At 39.9% G+C, this 15,660-nt stretch overlaps 1 protein-coding gene across 1 annotated transcript in view; it reads right to left on the bottom strand.

The window, feature by feature from the left end:
- LOC141243038 (piRNA biogenesis protein EXD1-like) overlaps positions 1-15,660 on the bottom strand; it is a 117,341-nt gene that overhangs the window by 79,973 nt on the left and 21,708 nt on the right. Inside the window, exon 5 of the mRNA XM_073668886.1 lies at positions 13,213-13,271. Within this exon, the coding sequence (XP_073524987.1) occupies positions 13,213-13,271 (59 nt within the window). The remainder of the gene's footprint in view (positions 1-13,212; positions 13,272-15,660) is intronic.

The raw sequence follows: 15,660 nt of genomic DNA, 5'->3' as shown, positions 1-15,660 counted from the left end.
CCTTTCTTGAAAAGTATAATATTACAGGTTATATACACTGTGTTCCAAATTATTATGCAAATAATATTTTCTCAGATTTTCCCAAATTACCTATATGAATTGCAGTCATTGTAATTTTCCAGTCAAATAACTATTAGAGTACAATTGAAAGGTTTTTGTACAAACTGTCTATGATAACATCATATTTTTTAAAAAATAAAACACTCAAACTGCACTCAAAATGCATGTTCCAAATTATTATGCACAGCAGAGTTTTCAACCTTTTCATTTTAATAAAGAACAAAAAAAATGGTCATTTTTGAAATTATAAGCATTAGCAGGTTATTAGAAGCTGAAATCAAACAGTTTTCAACTCAAAACTTTATTCTAGGTGATGTTACATTTGCACATAGGACCCCTTGTTCGAAAGGAGCTTCTGAACTCTCTCGTACATTGAATTTGTCAGGTTTTGGATGGTTTCTGCTTCAATTGTTTTGCATGAGGACAGAATACCCTCCCAGAGCTGTTGCTTAGATGTGAACTGCCTCCCGCCATCATAGACACTCCTTTTGATGATGCTCCAGAGGTTCTCAATGGGGTTGAGGTCAGGGGAGCATGGGTGCCACACCATAAGTTTGTCCCCTTTTATGCCCATAGCAGCCAGAGATGCAGATGTGTTATGTGCATTCCTTGATAGGGCGTTGATCCAGGGAACTAGTCTGATTACCGTATGTGGAGTCAGGAAGGAATTTTTTTCCCCCAATGTGGAGCTTAGTGTTTGCCACATGTTTTTTTTTGCCTTCCTCTGGATCAACATGTTAGGCTATGGGTTGAACTAGATGGACTTAATCTTCCTTCAACCTTAAAACTATAACCTAAAATTACTATGTTACAACACAATATTTATTACTCTGTGTAGTTTTTTTTTTTTAGAAACATCCCATGTGTGGTTTGCTTTATAATACGTTTGAAGATGAATTGTCCTTGTTATGTTGCAGGGGCCATGATCGATGAGAAGTTTTTCCATCCAATCTATTCTTTATCTAATTCTTGAAATGTTATGATATCCCCATGTGTTGTTGAGTCCCCTGTGTAAACAGTGGACTGAGGGGTCTTATCGGTCTGAGAAGACCATGAGCTAAGCACTTAGGAATGTCTTTGTCTTGGTAGTGTATGTATCTTGCACTCCATTGTACCTTACTTTCAAATTGCTAAAACTAAGAATACAGACATGGAAGACTTGTTAAGCTGACCCTCTCAATACATGGACCTAGTATGCTACTTGACTCAAATTATTATTAGTATTTATTATTATAGCAGTGCCATTTATTCCATTGCGCTTTACATGTGAAAAAGGGAGTATACATAGCAAACAACAAGTACAATAATCTTAACAAAAACAAGTCGGCGACTGGTACAGGAGGAGCGAGGACCCTCCCTGGGAGGGCTCAGAGTCTACAAGGGATGGGTGAGGATACAGTAGGTGAGGGTAGAGCTGGTCGTGCAGCGGTGGTTACTGCAGGTTGTAGGCTTGTCGGAAAGAAGTGGGTCTTCAGGTTCCTTTTGAAAGTTTCCCCGGTAGGCGAGAGTCTGATGTGTTGGGGTAGAGAGTTCCAGAGTAGGGGGGATGCACGGGAGCAATCTTGTATGAGATTGTGAGAAGAGGAGATAAAAGGGGAGTAGAGAAGGAGATCTTGTGAGGATCGGAGGTTGCGTGCAGGTAAGTACCAGGAGACTAGGTCACAGATGTATGGAGGAGACAGGTTGTGGATGGCTTTGTATGCCAAGGTCAAGGTCTTGAACTTTAGTCTCTGGGTAAGCAATGGGGAGAAAGTGCAGGGATTGGCAGAGGGGAGAGGCAGGGGAATAGTGGGGGAACAGGTGGATTAGTTGGGCAGCAGAGTTTAGGATGGATTGCAGGGGTGCGAGAGTGCTAGAAGGGAGGCCACAGAGCAGGAGGTTGCAGTAGTCGAGGGGAGAGATGATGAGGGAATGGTTGAGTGAGGGCGTGTTTTTGCATATTCATGGTTGAATAATGTGCGGATCCGGGAAATATTTTTGAGTTGGAGTTGGCATGAAGTGGAAAGGGCTTGGATATGAGGTTTGAAGGAGAGATCAGAATCAAGGGTTACCCCGAGGCGCTGAGCTTGCGGAACTGGAGAGAGTGGACAGAAATGAAGGAGCAACCTGAGGACTTTCGGGCCTCTTTTTAATTAGGATTTTTTTCAGGCATCATTTGAATTTTAAGATGCCTTGAGATGCCAAAATACTAGAAAGATGCCTAAAGAGACCAAAAACAAACCCCCAAAAAAGGGGTTTTAGTTAACATTTAAATCCCAGGGGTATTTCACATTCACAGAATTCTATATTGGGTTGCATTTTTTTTCCAAAAAAATGTTATTTTAGCCCCATGTTTAAATGTTGTCAAATAGTAAGAGAAAATAAATGCACCCCACAAGTTGTTACACATCTTTATTTTTATTTTTTTTTTTAATTTCCCGTATGTGGACATACACTACTGTTAGGGTACATGACAGGGCTCAGAAAGTAAGAAGTGTGCAAAATTTACTAGAATTGTTTTTAAAGCACCATGTCAAATTTGCGTAGCCCGTGAGGTATACAAATCTCAGCCATAAAAACCATTTCTCAATTTTCGAGAATATGGGCTGTCAAAAATGTTAAGAAGAGGTCACAGGAAATATTAAGAAAATATTTTCTCTCCCCCTGAAGCCCCTCTCACCACTCCCTTATCCACCATTTGTCAACGTAAAAGAAGCTGTCTCTGCATGCAAATTAGCACACACAGAAGAAGTGGCTAAGAGGCAAATGCCAGGACAAAGATAGGTTGCAAACCCAATTAACATGCAAGTGTATTTTCCAGTGACACAGACCTGCGCTAAATCTACACCTAGGTGAGAAAGAAATAGTGCTGGGCGTAAAAAGAATTCAGCAGAAATCTGCAGTCTGTCCGGCACCGACGCAAAATAGGGAATATCTAAAGTTCTATACCTCCGATAATAATTGGACACATTTTTAGTGGCAGGGTCAGCCAAGGAACAATATGCATAATTTTCCATAGCAGTATGCCCCTCCGGTGAGCGGTAAGTACAAAATAACAGACCGCAGCTATGTCTTGTGTGGTCTCTAAAGAAAGGTAAATTCATAATGGAAAATTTGGCATCACTTGCAAGCTTCAGTGATCAACCAGCGAGAAGTTATTCCAGAAGTTAAGAGATTCTAATAAAAATATGAAGGCTGGAGCCCTTCAACATAAAAGACCCAGCCGAAGGTGGGTCAGCACTCATGTTGGAAGTACATATTTATGTGTAAAACGGGTCACGTTCGCTTAAAGGGCATAGGAGCGCTTCGTTCCAGCTATACTGAATCGTCTCTGCAGTCTTTATAGTAAGTTTCTTTTGTTAACTCCTATTTTGTGTAACTGTATATTCTCTACTGTATTGTCTCCATTTGTAAAACCTTTGCATATTTTTCATAAACACTGCCTCCATTTTGGATTAAATATAAAATTTAAATAGTTCTGTTCCTTTTGCTCCTGTGGACTATGAGGTTAAAATAGAATTCTTTGTCCACAATGATCATAAGGTATATGTGTGGGAAAAAAAGGGCACAGAATTTCAGGAAAAGAACATCTTGCCAACCATTAAACATGGGGGTGGATCAATCATGGTTTGGGGTTGAGTTGCAGCTAATGGCACGGGGAACATTTCACAGGTAAAGGGTAGAATGGATTCAATTACATTTCAACAAATTCTTGATGCAAACATAACACCATCTGCAAAAAAAGCTGAAGTTGAAAAGAGGATGGCTTCTACAAATGGATAATGATCCTAAACACACGTCAAAATCCACAATAGACTACCTCAAAAGGCGCAAGCTGAAGGTTTTACAATGGCCCTCACAGTGCCCTGATCTGAACATCATTGAAAATCTGTGGCCAGGCCTCAAAAAAGCAGTGCATACAAGATGGCCCAGGAATCTCACAGAAATGGAAGAATTTTCCATGGAAGAATGTATGAAAATCCCTCAAACAAGAATTGAAAGACTCTTGTCTGGCTATAAAAAGTGTTTACCAGCTGACATACTTGCAAAAGGGGGTGCTACTAGGTACCAACCATGCAGGGTGCCCAAACTTTTGCATTGACCCATTTTCCTTTTTGCAATTATTATAATGTAAAAAATGACAACATATACAGTAGAGACCAAAAGTTTGGACACACCTTCTCATTTAAAGATTTTTCTGCATTTTCATGACTATGAAAATTGTACATTCACACTGAAGGCATCAAAACTATGAATTAACACATGTGGAATTATATACTTAACAAAAAAGTGTGAAACAACTGAAAATATGTCTTATATTCTAGGTTCTTCAAAGTAGCCACCTTTTGCTTTGATGACTGCTTTGCACACTCTTGGCATTCTCTTGATGAGCTTCAAGAGGTAGTCACCGGAAATGGTTTTCCAACAATCTTGAAGGAGTTCCCAGAGATGCTTAGCACTTGTTGGCCCATTAGCCTTCACTCTGAGGTCCAGCTCACCCCAAACCATCTCGATTGGGTTCAGGTCTGGTGACTGTGAAGGCCAGGTCATCTGGCGTAGCACCCCATCACTCTCCTTCTTGGTCAAATAGCCCTTACACAGCCAGGAGGTGTGTTTGGGGTCATTGTCCTGCTGAAAAATAAATGATGGTCCAACTAAAAGCAAACCGGATGGAATAGCATGCCGCTGCAAGATGCTGTGGTAGCCATGCTGGTTCAGTATGCCTTCAATTTTTAATAAATCCCCAACAGTGTCACCAGCAAAGCACCCCCCACCCCACACCATCACACCTCCTCCTCCATGCTTCACGGTGGGAACCAGGCATGTAGAGTCCATCCGTTCACCTTTTCTGCGTCGCACAAAGACACGGTGGTTGGAACCAAAGATCTCAAATTTGGACTCCTCAGACCAAAGCACAGATTTCCACTGGTCTAATGTCCATTCCTTGTGTTCTTTAGCCCAAACAAGTCTCTTCTGCTTGTTGCCTGTCCTTAGCAGTGGTTTCCTAGCAGCTATTTTACCATGAAGGCCTGCTGCACAAAGTCTCCTCTTAACAGTTGTTGTAGAGATGTGTCTGCTGCTAGAACTCTGTGTGGCATTGACCTGGTCTCTAATCTGAGCTGCTGTTAACCTGCGATTTCTGAGGCTGGTGACTCGGATAAACTTATCCCCAGAAGCAGAGGTGACTCTTGGTCTTCCTTTCCTGGGGCGGTCCTCGTGTGAGCCAGATTCTTTGTAGCGCTTGATGGTTTTTGCAACTGCACTTGGGGACACTTTCAAAGTTTTCCCAATTTTTCGGACTGACTGACCTTCATTTCTTAAAGTAATGATGGCCACTCATTTTTCTTTACTTAGCTGCTTTTTTCTTGCCATAATACAAATTCTAACAGTCTATTCGGTAGGACTATCAGCTGTGTATCCACCAGACTTCTGCACAACACAACTGATGACCCCAACCCCATTTATAAGGCAAGAAATCCCACTTATTAAACCTGACAGGGCACACCTGTGAAGTGAAAACCATTTCCGGTGACTACCTCTTGAAGCTCATCAAGAGAATGCCAAGAGTGTGCAAAGCAGTGATCAAAGCAAAAGGTGGCTACTTTGAAGAACCTAGAATATAAGACATATTTTCAGTTGTTTCACACTTTTTTGTTAAGTATATAATTCCACATGTGTTAATTCATAGTTTTGATGCCTTCAGTGTGAATGTACAATTTTCAAAGTCATGAAAATACAGAAAAATCTTTAAATGAGAAGGTGTGTCCAAACTTTTGGTCTGTACTGTATATATCCTTTTTCTCCTTTCTCTCTTTCCTTTCAGGGCTGAATATTATGCTTTTAATAATGTAACATAATTTCTCATCTGAGATTAAGCCCTGATGGAGCATATGTGTTCAGAGAAAATATCCAGAAAGCTTCTTTGTTGCGGACCGCATCAGTATGACTACTGCCTCTAATATATTTCGGTATTTGTTCTATCGCGTATACACGCAGACCAATTACTGCGATTATGACATTCCACAAATTGTTTTGAGATATTAGAGATGCTCCTATCTGTGGGCTCTTCAATGTCATGAAGGTGCTCCTTGATTCTAAATTCGAGCTTACGGATAGTTGAACCAACATATTTGAGGTTACAGATTGTGCATTCTGAAACATAAACTACGTGATCACTATTGCAGTTTAAGAAGCTTTTTATACTGAATTTTTCACTCTGATCGTAATTGTAAAAATGATTGGTTTTAAACGACACTGTGCAGGTTTTGCACTGAGTTTGTCCTCACTTAAAATAACCCTTTAATGACAACCATGTTTGAGATGTGGGTTTTTTGTGATGGTTTACATGCAAACTAGGCGATAATACATTTCCTAGCGTTTTTTGCTTTCCTTGGTACTATTCTCACTTCATCTTTTAAGATGTTTGTAATGACGGGATCATCTTGCAAAATGTGTAGATTGCGTCGCACTATCTGGGAAATGGACCTAAAATGCGGACTATGGGTAAGAACCAAAACTGGCAAGCTGTTTTTTTTTATTTGATTTCATCCTAGTTTTATTAATGAAGTCCGTCCTATTCCTAGTGTTTGCAATCTGTTGTGCCAAGTTTAAGCTCCAATTGGGATAGTGTCGATCAGAAAGGCGCTGTCTGATAGTCCTGGAGTCTATGTCAAAGCTGGCACTGGAGCAGCAATTCCGCTTAGCGCTAATAAAGTCACCCACAGGAACAGCTTTGGTAACATGAAAATGGTGGAATGAACGAGCACCCAAAATTGTATTACCTGCTGAAGGTTTTCTGTAGGTTTTAGTTACAATTGTGCAATTATTGACACCAATAAGTTCCAAATCCAGGAATACCATTTTTTCACCATGATGACTATGTGTGTAAAATGCAAGTTAAACTGATTGTCATTAAGGTAAGAGATGAAATTTGGAATCTCTGATACCGCCCCCTCCCAGACAATGATCATATCATCTATATACCTAGCATATAGTTTTATTGAAGATGAGAATGGATTATGGACAATATACATAAAACAAACACTCTTCACACCATGCCATAGTCAAATTGGCTACGAATGGTGAGAATTTGGCTCCCATCGCCACTCCGCTAATTTGCAAAAAGAACTTTCCATTAAACATAAAATAATTATGGCGGAGTAGAAATAAGAGCACATTTTCTATATACTCTTTAAGTTCAGGTGTGTAAGAACTGTACCTGTCCAGGTGGTATTGGACAGCCATGATAGCTATGTGTTGGGGAATGCTGGTGTAAAGAGAAGAAACATCACAAGAAACCCAGGTGTATCTGTGAGACCATTTGAAATCTTGAAACCTACGCAAAACATCACGAGAATCCTATAAAAACCCTGGTATTCTTTGTACCAATGATTGTAAGGCACTATCTAGCCATGCGCCCAAATGCTCATTTAATGAGCCTATTCCTGACACTATTGGTCTTACAGAAATAGGTGATAACGATTTATGTGTTTTAGGTAGCGCATGGATGATAGGAATAATGGGTGATGTTACCTCAAGGAATTCCGTTTCTTTTTTTGTCAGTATACCCAAAGAAAAACCTTCATCAATTACTTTTTTAGTTTTTTCGGCGAAAAATAAAGTAGTGGTAAGGTTCCTAAAAGCACAGTGGCCTCCATAATCCTTAAATGGAAGAAGTTTGGGACCACCAGAAGTCTTCCTAGACCTGGCTGTCCGGCGAAACTGAGCAGTCGTGGGAGAAAAGCCTTGTTGAGAGAGGTAAAGAAGAACCCTAAGATCACTGTGGCTGAGCTCCAGAGATGCAGTAGGGAGATGGGAGAAAGTTCCACAAAGTCAACTATCACTGCAGCCCTCCACCAGTTGGGCCTTTATAAAACAGTGGCCACACGGAAGCCTCTCCTCAGTGCAAGACATATGAAAGCCTGCATAGAGTTTGCTCAAAAACACATGAAGGACTCCCAGACTATGAGAAATAAGATTCTCTGGTCTGATGAGACAAAGATAGAACTTTTTAGAATTTACCAAATGGCTGCAATGAAACAAAGTGAAAAATTTAAAGGGGTCTGAATACTTTCCGTACTCATTGTACATCGGTGAGAAAATACAGATAGTCATACTACACAAAAAAAGTTATTTAACATTTACCATTTCGCTACCGTACTTTATGGCAGCATCATTTTTCAAATATATTTGATTTTGTTAAGGTCTTAGAAGCGTTAAAAGTTTAGCAGCAATTTTTTTTTTTAAGAAAACTTCCAAAATCTATTTGTTTACAAACAAATTCTGTTTCAGAGTAACTTTAAGGGGCCTATATATTAGAAAACTGTCAAAAAGTGATACAATTTGAAAAACTGCACCCCTTGAAGTATTCAAAATTGCTGTCAGGAAGTTTGTTAACCCTTCAGGAGCTACACAGCAATTAACACAAAGTGAAATGGAAAATTTAATTTTTTTCCACTATTTTGTTTCAGGTCCAAATTTTGATAGGATTATAATAGGAGAAAGTGGTGACAGTTTATTACACAATTACTCCCAAATGTGCCCATACCCCACACTGTTTGGGCACATGGAGAGGCTTAGAAGAAAAGGAGTACTATTTGTCTTTTGGTTGGAATATATAGCAAACTCCATGTTGCATTTCCAGAGCCCCTGAGGTGCCATAAACTAAAATCCTCAAATTAATCTAGGGATGTAGTGAGCATTTTTAACACAAAAATACTTTATAGAATTTGACAAAATTGGGCTGTGAAAATGAAAAGCTACGCATTTCTCACTAAAATATTGCTTTAGCCTCTAAGTTTTCATTTGTGTAATGGGTAATAGAAAAGGTAGACCTCACAATTTGTTATGCTATTTATGCCAAACGTGGCAAAACCCCTATATGTGGTTCTGCACTACTGTTTGTGCACACAGAGGGCTTGGAACGGAAGGAGCTCACTATCGCTTTTGGAATCTAGATTTTGTTGTTCTAAGCTTACAGGCACCATTTACAGAGCTCCTAAAGTGCCAAAACAGCTGAAAAAAAAACAGAAGTAACCTAATCTTGGAAATTATACATCTCTTTGAATCCATCGACAATCCCAATGAATAATTGAGCCCCACAGCAAGGATTGTGTTTGCATTAGGCACAACAGATCACGGGATTTTATTTGAGAGAATCATGTTGCTTTTTCAGACCTTTTGAACTACCTGAGATGTGGAAACGCCCTAAATTTCCCTTGTCAGGTGGATCAGAGTGTGATTTTTTTTTGTGGGATGAGCGGACATTTTTATTGCCAACATTTTGGAGGTACATTAAGGTTTTTTTTTTTAATCACATTTATCCTGCGCTCTACGCTGAGCACTTATGCCAGGATTTCTGCCCGAAATATCCAAAAGAAGCGATTCAGGAAAAACCCCAGACGGAGCCACTCACTAATGAGGCAGATGAAACGCTTCTCACTCCGTCTGGCCTTCGTTCTGGCAGTGTACAGTCTTTTTAGAGTTTTGTGTGGCAAGAGGATGCCTAAGAAGACTAACACCATCGGAACCGAGGCCAGATAGAGTCCGAAGTGACTTCCATATGCAGCCTCTTGTAACAACTGAAGATTGGGGTGCTGGGTGGTGGACCTTCCTTGATCTGATAGAGACCTATCCTACTGATAATTAAGATATACAGTTAGGTCCATATATATTTGGACAGAGACAACATTTTTCTAATTTTGGTTCTAGACATTACCACAATGAATTTTAAACAAAACAATTCAGATGCAGTTGAAGTTCAGACTTTCAGCTTTCATTTGAGGGTATCCACATTAAAATTGGATGAAGGGTTTAGGAGTTTCAGCTCCTTAACATGTGCCACCCTGTTTTTAAAGGGACCAAAAGTAATTGGACAATTGACTCCAAGGCTATTTCATGGACAGGTGTGGGCAATCCCTTCGTTATGTCATTCTCAATTAAGCAGATAAAAGGCCTGGAGTTGATTTGAGGTGTGGTGCTTGCATTTGGAAGGTTTTGCTGTGACGTAAACATGCGGTCAAAGGAGCTCTCCATGCAGGTGAAACAAGCCATCCTTAAGCTGCAAAAACAGAAAAAAACCATCCGAGAAATTGCTACAATATTAGGAGTGTCAAAATCTACAGTTTGGTACATCCTGAGAAAGAAAGAAAGCACTGGTGAACTCATCAATGCAAAAAGACCTGGGCGCCCACAGAAGACAACAGTGGTGGATGATCGCAGAATAATCTCCATGGTGAAGAGAAACCCCTTCACAACAGCCAACCAAGTGAACAACACTCTCCAGGAGGTAGGCGTATCAATATCCAAATCTACCATAAAGAGAAGACTGCATGAAAGTAAATACAGAGGGTTCACTGCATGGTGCAAGCCACTCATAAGCATCAAGAAGAAAAAGGCTAGACTGGACTTTGCTAAAAAACATCTAAAAAAGCCAGCACAGTTCTGGAAGAACATTCTTTGGACAGATGAAACCAAGATCAACCTCTACTAGAATGATGGAAAGAGAAAAGTATGGCGAAGGAATGGTACAGCTCATGATCCAAAGCATACCACATCATCTGTAAAACACAGCGGAGGCAGTGTGATGGCTTGGGCATGCATGGCGGCCAGTGGCACTGGGTCACTAGTGTTTATTGATGATATAACACAGGACAGAAGCAGCCGAATGAATTCTTATGTATTCAGAGCCATACCGTGTGCTCAGATCCAGCCAAATGCAGCCAAACTGATTGGTCGTCGTTTCATACTACAGATGGACAATGACCCAAAACATAAAGCCAAAGCAACCCATGAGTTTATTAAAGCAAAAAAGTGGAATATTCTTGAATGGCCAAGTCAGTCACCTGATCTCAACCCAATTGAGCATGCATTTCACTTGTTAAAGACTAAACTTCAGACAGAAAGGCCCAAAAACAAACAGCAACTGAAAACCACCGCAGTGAAGGCCTGGCAGAGCATCAAAAAGGAGGAAACCCAGCGTCTGGTGATGTACATGAGTTCAAGACTTCAGAAAGTCATTGCAAACAAAGGGTTTTCAACCAAGTACTAGAAATGAACATTTTATTTACAATTATTTAATCTGTCCAATTACTTTTGGTCCCTTTAAAAACAGGGTGGCACATGTTAAGGAGCTGAAACTCCTAAACCCTTCATCCAATTTTAATGTGGATACCCTCAAATGAAAGCTGAAAGTCTGAACTTCAACTGCATCTGAATTGTTTTGTTTAAAATTCATTGTGGTAATGTCTAGAACCAAAATTAGAAAAATGTTGTCTCTGTCCAAATATATATGGACCTAACTGTATATTTTGTCTGGACAACCCCAAATTTGCATGTTGTTGTCCTGAGGAAGGAGTCAGTTTTGACTTTGAAACTCGTGGACAATCAACCACTTAAATTTATCTCGTCTTCGGATCTTTTTTGGAATCAGCAGCGTAATTGAAGTCCACAATTCCTGGCTTTATAGTACAATTTATACTTATCTGTGGATGATGCCAACTATGCAATATTAGTGCCTGTGTCACACACAACCCTATCAGGTGAGCACATTGCCATTGTTCATCAACCTTATACACTTAGATAAGATAATTCTGCTTGGCTTTAGCAGTCCTTCTATTACATATACTGGCAATCATGTGATACTATATTTCCTATCCCATAAACACAAAACCAGCTAAAGGAACAGCATCTCTAACACGCTGCTTTGGCAACCTGCCTGTGGTTTCAACCATTAATAGTGATTATTTTATTTATGTAGCACTAACATATTCAGCTGCACCTTACACATCAGAGGACGTACAGACAATATCAGACATTACAGAGTAAGACATAATTCAGCAATTAAGGATTAAGGGCCCTACTCATAAGCTCACACTTGATAAGGAAATAGGCGTGAAACAAAAGGTAAAAAGTGCTTGCTTTCTATGGTCCAGTCATCAGTATAATAAATAAATTGGGGTTTTCAAATAACGATGCATGAACCAGTCACCAGACAAGTATAAGTCCAGATATAAATTGCATGGAGAGTGGGGACAGATGTTTTTTAGAAGATGCCTTAAACGGTGACACTGGGAATTAAGCAGATTGTCTAGGGTAGTGCATTCCAGAGATCTGGTGCAGCATGAGAAAAGTCTTGCAGATAGAAGTGGAAGATTTGGATTATAGAGTACATTAGTCTTTGATGATTAGCAGAATGAAGGGCATGGGTAGGGTGGTACTGAAAGATAAATCTGCTGATAGCTTGTCCAATAGGGCAGTGTAGATAATAAAAAAAAAGAGGAGGGGACCTACGAATAAACGCTGAGAAACACCACATCGGTGAAACACAAACTGAGCTAGGATCAAAAGACTCAGCCAACCACCGAGTATCTCAACGTGATAAAACTGCTTCATATATGCCGATGGAGCTCCATTGAGGAGACCAAACAGTCAGGACCAGTATTTGGATCCTAGCACGGTTCGTGTGTAATGTCATACCGGCATAAGGGGAAGAGGAAGAAGAGCCAGCAAATAAAACACTGAAAGAGACGTCAGAGAGAAAGGAAGACTACCAAGAGAGCGGTATCCTCGAGACCGATAGAGAGGAGCATAGTGAATAGGAGTTGGTGAGCCACAGTGTGTAAAGAATGGAAACCGGATGGTAAAGGGTCAAGAAGAGTTATCAGAGCGATAGCAGTCTAGACAAGAGTAGACCAAGCGATCCATGCGTTTAGAGACAGGTCTGTAGCTATCATTGCACTTCTGTTGAGGGATGTTAGTTTTTTAGTAAAGCATATATGACAGCGTATTTGAAAAAGAAGGGAGAGAAACCAGATGAAAGAGAGAAGTTAAACATTACAGGTGATGCCATAATGCCATATACATATAAAGGGACTCTGATGGAATAGGGTCACTGGTGCAGGTAGTAGGGCAAGTAGCAAGGAGCCTGGTAACTTCTACTGTTACTGGTTCAAAGGTGAAAAGTGAATTAAAAGTGCAAGAGTGAAGAAGATCCATAATATTAGGGGTTTGGGAAATTACTTACTGTTGGTTATTGTTTGTTTTTTTTAAATAAGTGGCAAGATCATATTTTTATGGAACATATGATTATACACTAAGCTAACTACCTAGTTTATGGCTTTTTGAATCCACTAATAACTTCTTAAAAAAAATTACCAATATATATTTACTTACTGCTGGTCCAAACATTGGTTGGAACTGGTCTATCAGAATATAATTTAGGTCTTCGTCACCTGCAATTAAAAAAAAAAAAATACTTGCTTTTAAATATCATTTCATTAAAAGGGTTGTCCGCTTTCACCCCTTTCAACAAATAGAAAACATGTGACGCATTATGAAATATCTGATAAATAAGACCCAGTACTGAGGAGCAGCAAGATCCTACATCAGACAAGAATGGGACAACGTTCCTCTCCCAAAGCTCCAGCAATTGTCTCCTCACTTCCCAGAAATTTACAGACTGTTGTAGGAAGGGGGATGATACACAATGGTAGACATGGCCCAACTTTTTTGAGATGTGTTGCTGTCGCCAATTTCGAAATTAATTAATTTTTTCAAAAGAAATGGAAAAAATTTCAAACTTTCACCTTCTGATCTGTGTTTTATGTCCCATTGGAAATAATTTATCCTTTGGAAACATCATACGAAGAGAGAAAATCACTAGAGAACGACATCATGGTCAGAAAATGAGAAGGAACAAGGTGAAGAGGAAAAACAGGAGACCGATGGCTTGATACGGTCAAGAAAACGATGGAGAAGACCCTGGTGGACCTATTTAGGCTTGCACAAGATCGATCTTTCTACAGATGGTGCATCCACCAAGTCGCCATGGCTCGAGATTGAGGTGAAGGCCGTTAAATTCATTAAAATAAGATTTACAAACTATTGCATTCTTGTTTTTTTTTTTGTAACTTTTCACACAGCATCCCAAATTTTTGGGAATTGGAGCTGGAATTGGATTCCATACTTGTCACATCAGCATGTGAGGGTGTGGGGGGGTTCGTTTGGTGACAGAGGGAGCCCTTTGCCTCTTCAAAAATCGTTATATGCTGGACTAATGGCATGCAAGGAGTTAAACAGCCTGGGCTGCACATCCCCATATCAGCTCCAGTTCCTGCTACATATCCACATTGTGCATTATGCCAAAAAAGGATCAGTGTTTGGTCAGTAGGTCCGTTTTTACCAGCAGTGATTTTCTCATTTTTCATGAACCTATAGACTTGTATGGGTAATATCGATCCGTGACTCAGATCAAAAACTGACAGGTCTCTTATTTTTTTCTAACCAGTCGGTCTGGAAAACATGGACATGTGCACAGCCCCTGTGAAAATCGGACATCTGAATGAGGCCTTAAATTGACATGCTATCCCAAACTCAAATATGCAGCCCTTGTCAATTTACCCTACAGATATTGTTAAAAATCTCACGGCCAATGCAAATACTGAAGAATCCCACGGTTCATCCACAATTGGGGTATTGGAATGTGCTCTAGGATTCACTGCGACTATTGACGGTAAAATGGTTTTCATAGGGATAAGAATGTATTTTTAGTCTTGGTGCTCTCCATGAAAAAACTGAAATCACTCGGACCAACTTTATAGTGGCATGTAAAAGTTTGTGAACAGTTAAGCAAGTTGACGATGAAATGATCTCTAAAAGCCCTGAAGTTTAAGATGACACATTTCCTTTTCTTATTGTCATTTTTTACATTTTAAAAATAACAAAAAGGAAAATGGGCCAATGCAAAAGTTTGGGCACCCTTACAGATGTGTGTGCTCAGATAACTTTGACCAAGGTTTCAGACCTTAATTAGCCTGTTAGATTTAAGACTTGTTCACGATCACCATTAGGAAAGGCCAGGTGATGCAAATGTCCCAGCTTTATAAAAACCCAGCCTCCTCTAACTTGGAGCAAAAAACAGCAGCCACAAGTTCTTCTAATCAGCTGCCTAGCACTCTGAAAATGAAAATGTTGGAGACCCACAAAGCAGGAGAAGGCTATAAGAGGATAGCAAAGTGTTTTCAAGTTGCCCTTTTCCTCATTTTGAAATGTCATTAAGAAATGGCAGTTATCAGGAACAGTGAAGGTCAAGATAAGGTCTGGAAGACAAAGCAAAATTTCAGTGAGAGCTGCTCGTAGGATTGCTAGAGAAGCAAATCAGAACCCCCGCTTGACTGCAAAAGACCTTCAGAAAGATTTAGGAAACTCTGGAGTTGTGGTACATTGTTCTACTGTTCAGATACACCTGCACAAATATGGCCTTCATGGAAGAGTCATTAGAAGAAAACCTCTCCTGTGTCCTCACCATAAAATTCAGCATCTGAAGTATTCAAAAGAAAATCTAAACAAGCCTGATACATTATCTAGGGGTGTACTGAGCATTTTTAACTTCTAGTTGTAAGAACAAAAATTTTTATTTTTTTCCACTAAAATACAGTGATACCCCATATGTGGTTGTACACTACTGTTCGAGCACACGGTGGGTATCAGATGGGAAGCAGCGCTACAGATTTTGGCTCCATTAGCCGAGCCATTGAGGAGCCAGAACAGCAGAAAAAAACCCAGGTGACCCCATATTGGAAACTCCACTTCCTAAGGAATTTATCTAGGGGTACAATGAGT

This window comes from Phyllobates terribilis, unplaced genomic scaffold (assembly GCF_046119375.1).
Source record: "Phyllobates terribilis strain yellow unplaced genomic scaffold, ASM4611937v1 Scaffold_1100__1_contigs__length_419211, whole genome shotgun sequence".
In the NCBI taxonomy this organism is placed as follows: domain Eukaryota; kingdom Metazoa; phylum Chordata; class Amphibia; order Anura; family Dendrobatidae; genus Phyllobates; species Phyllobates terribilis.
The sequence above is the reverse complement of the archived record's forward strand: the minus strand, read 5'-3'. Positions and strand labels throughout refer to the sequence as shown.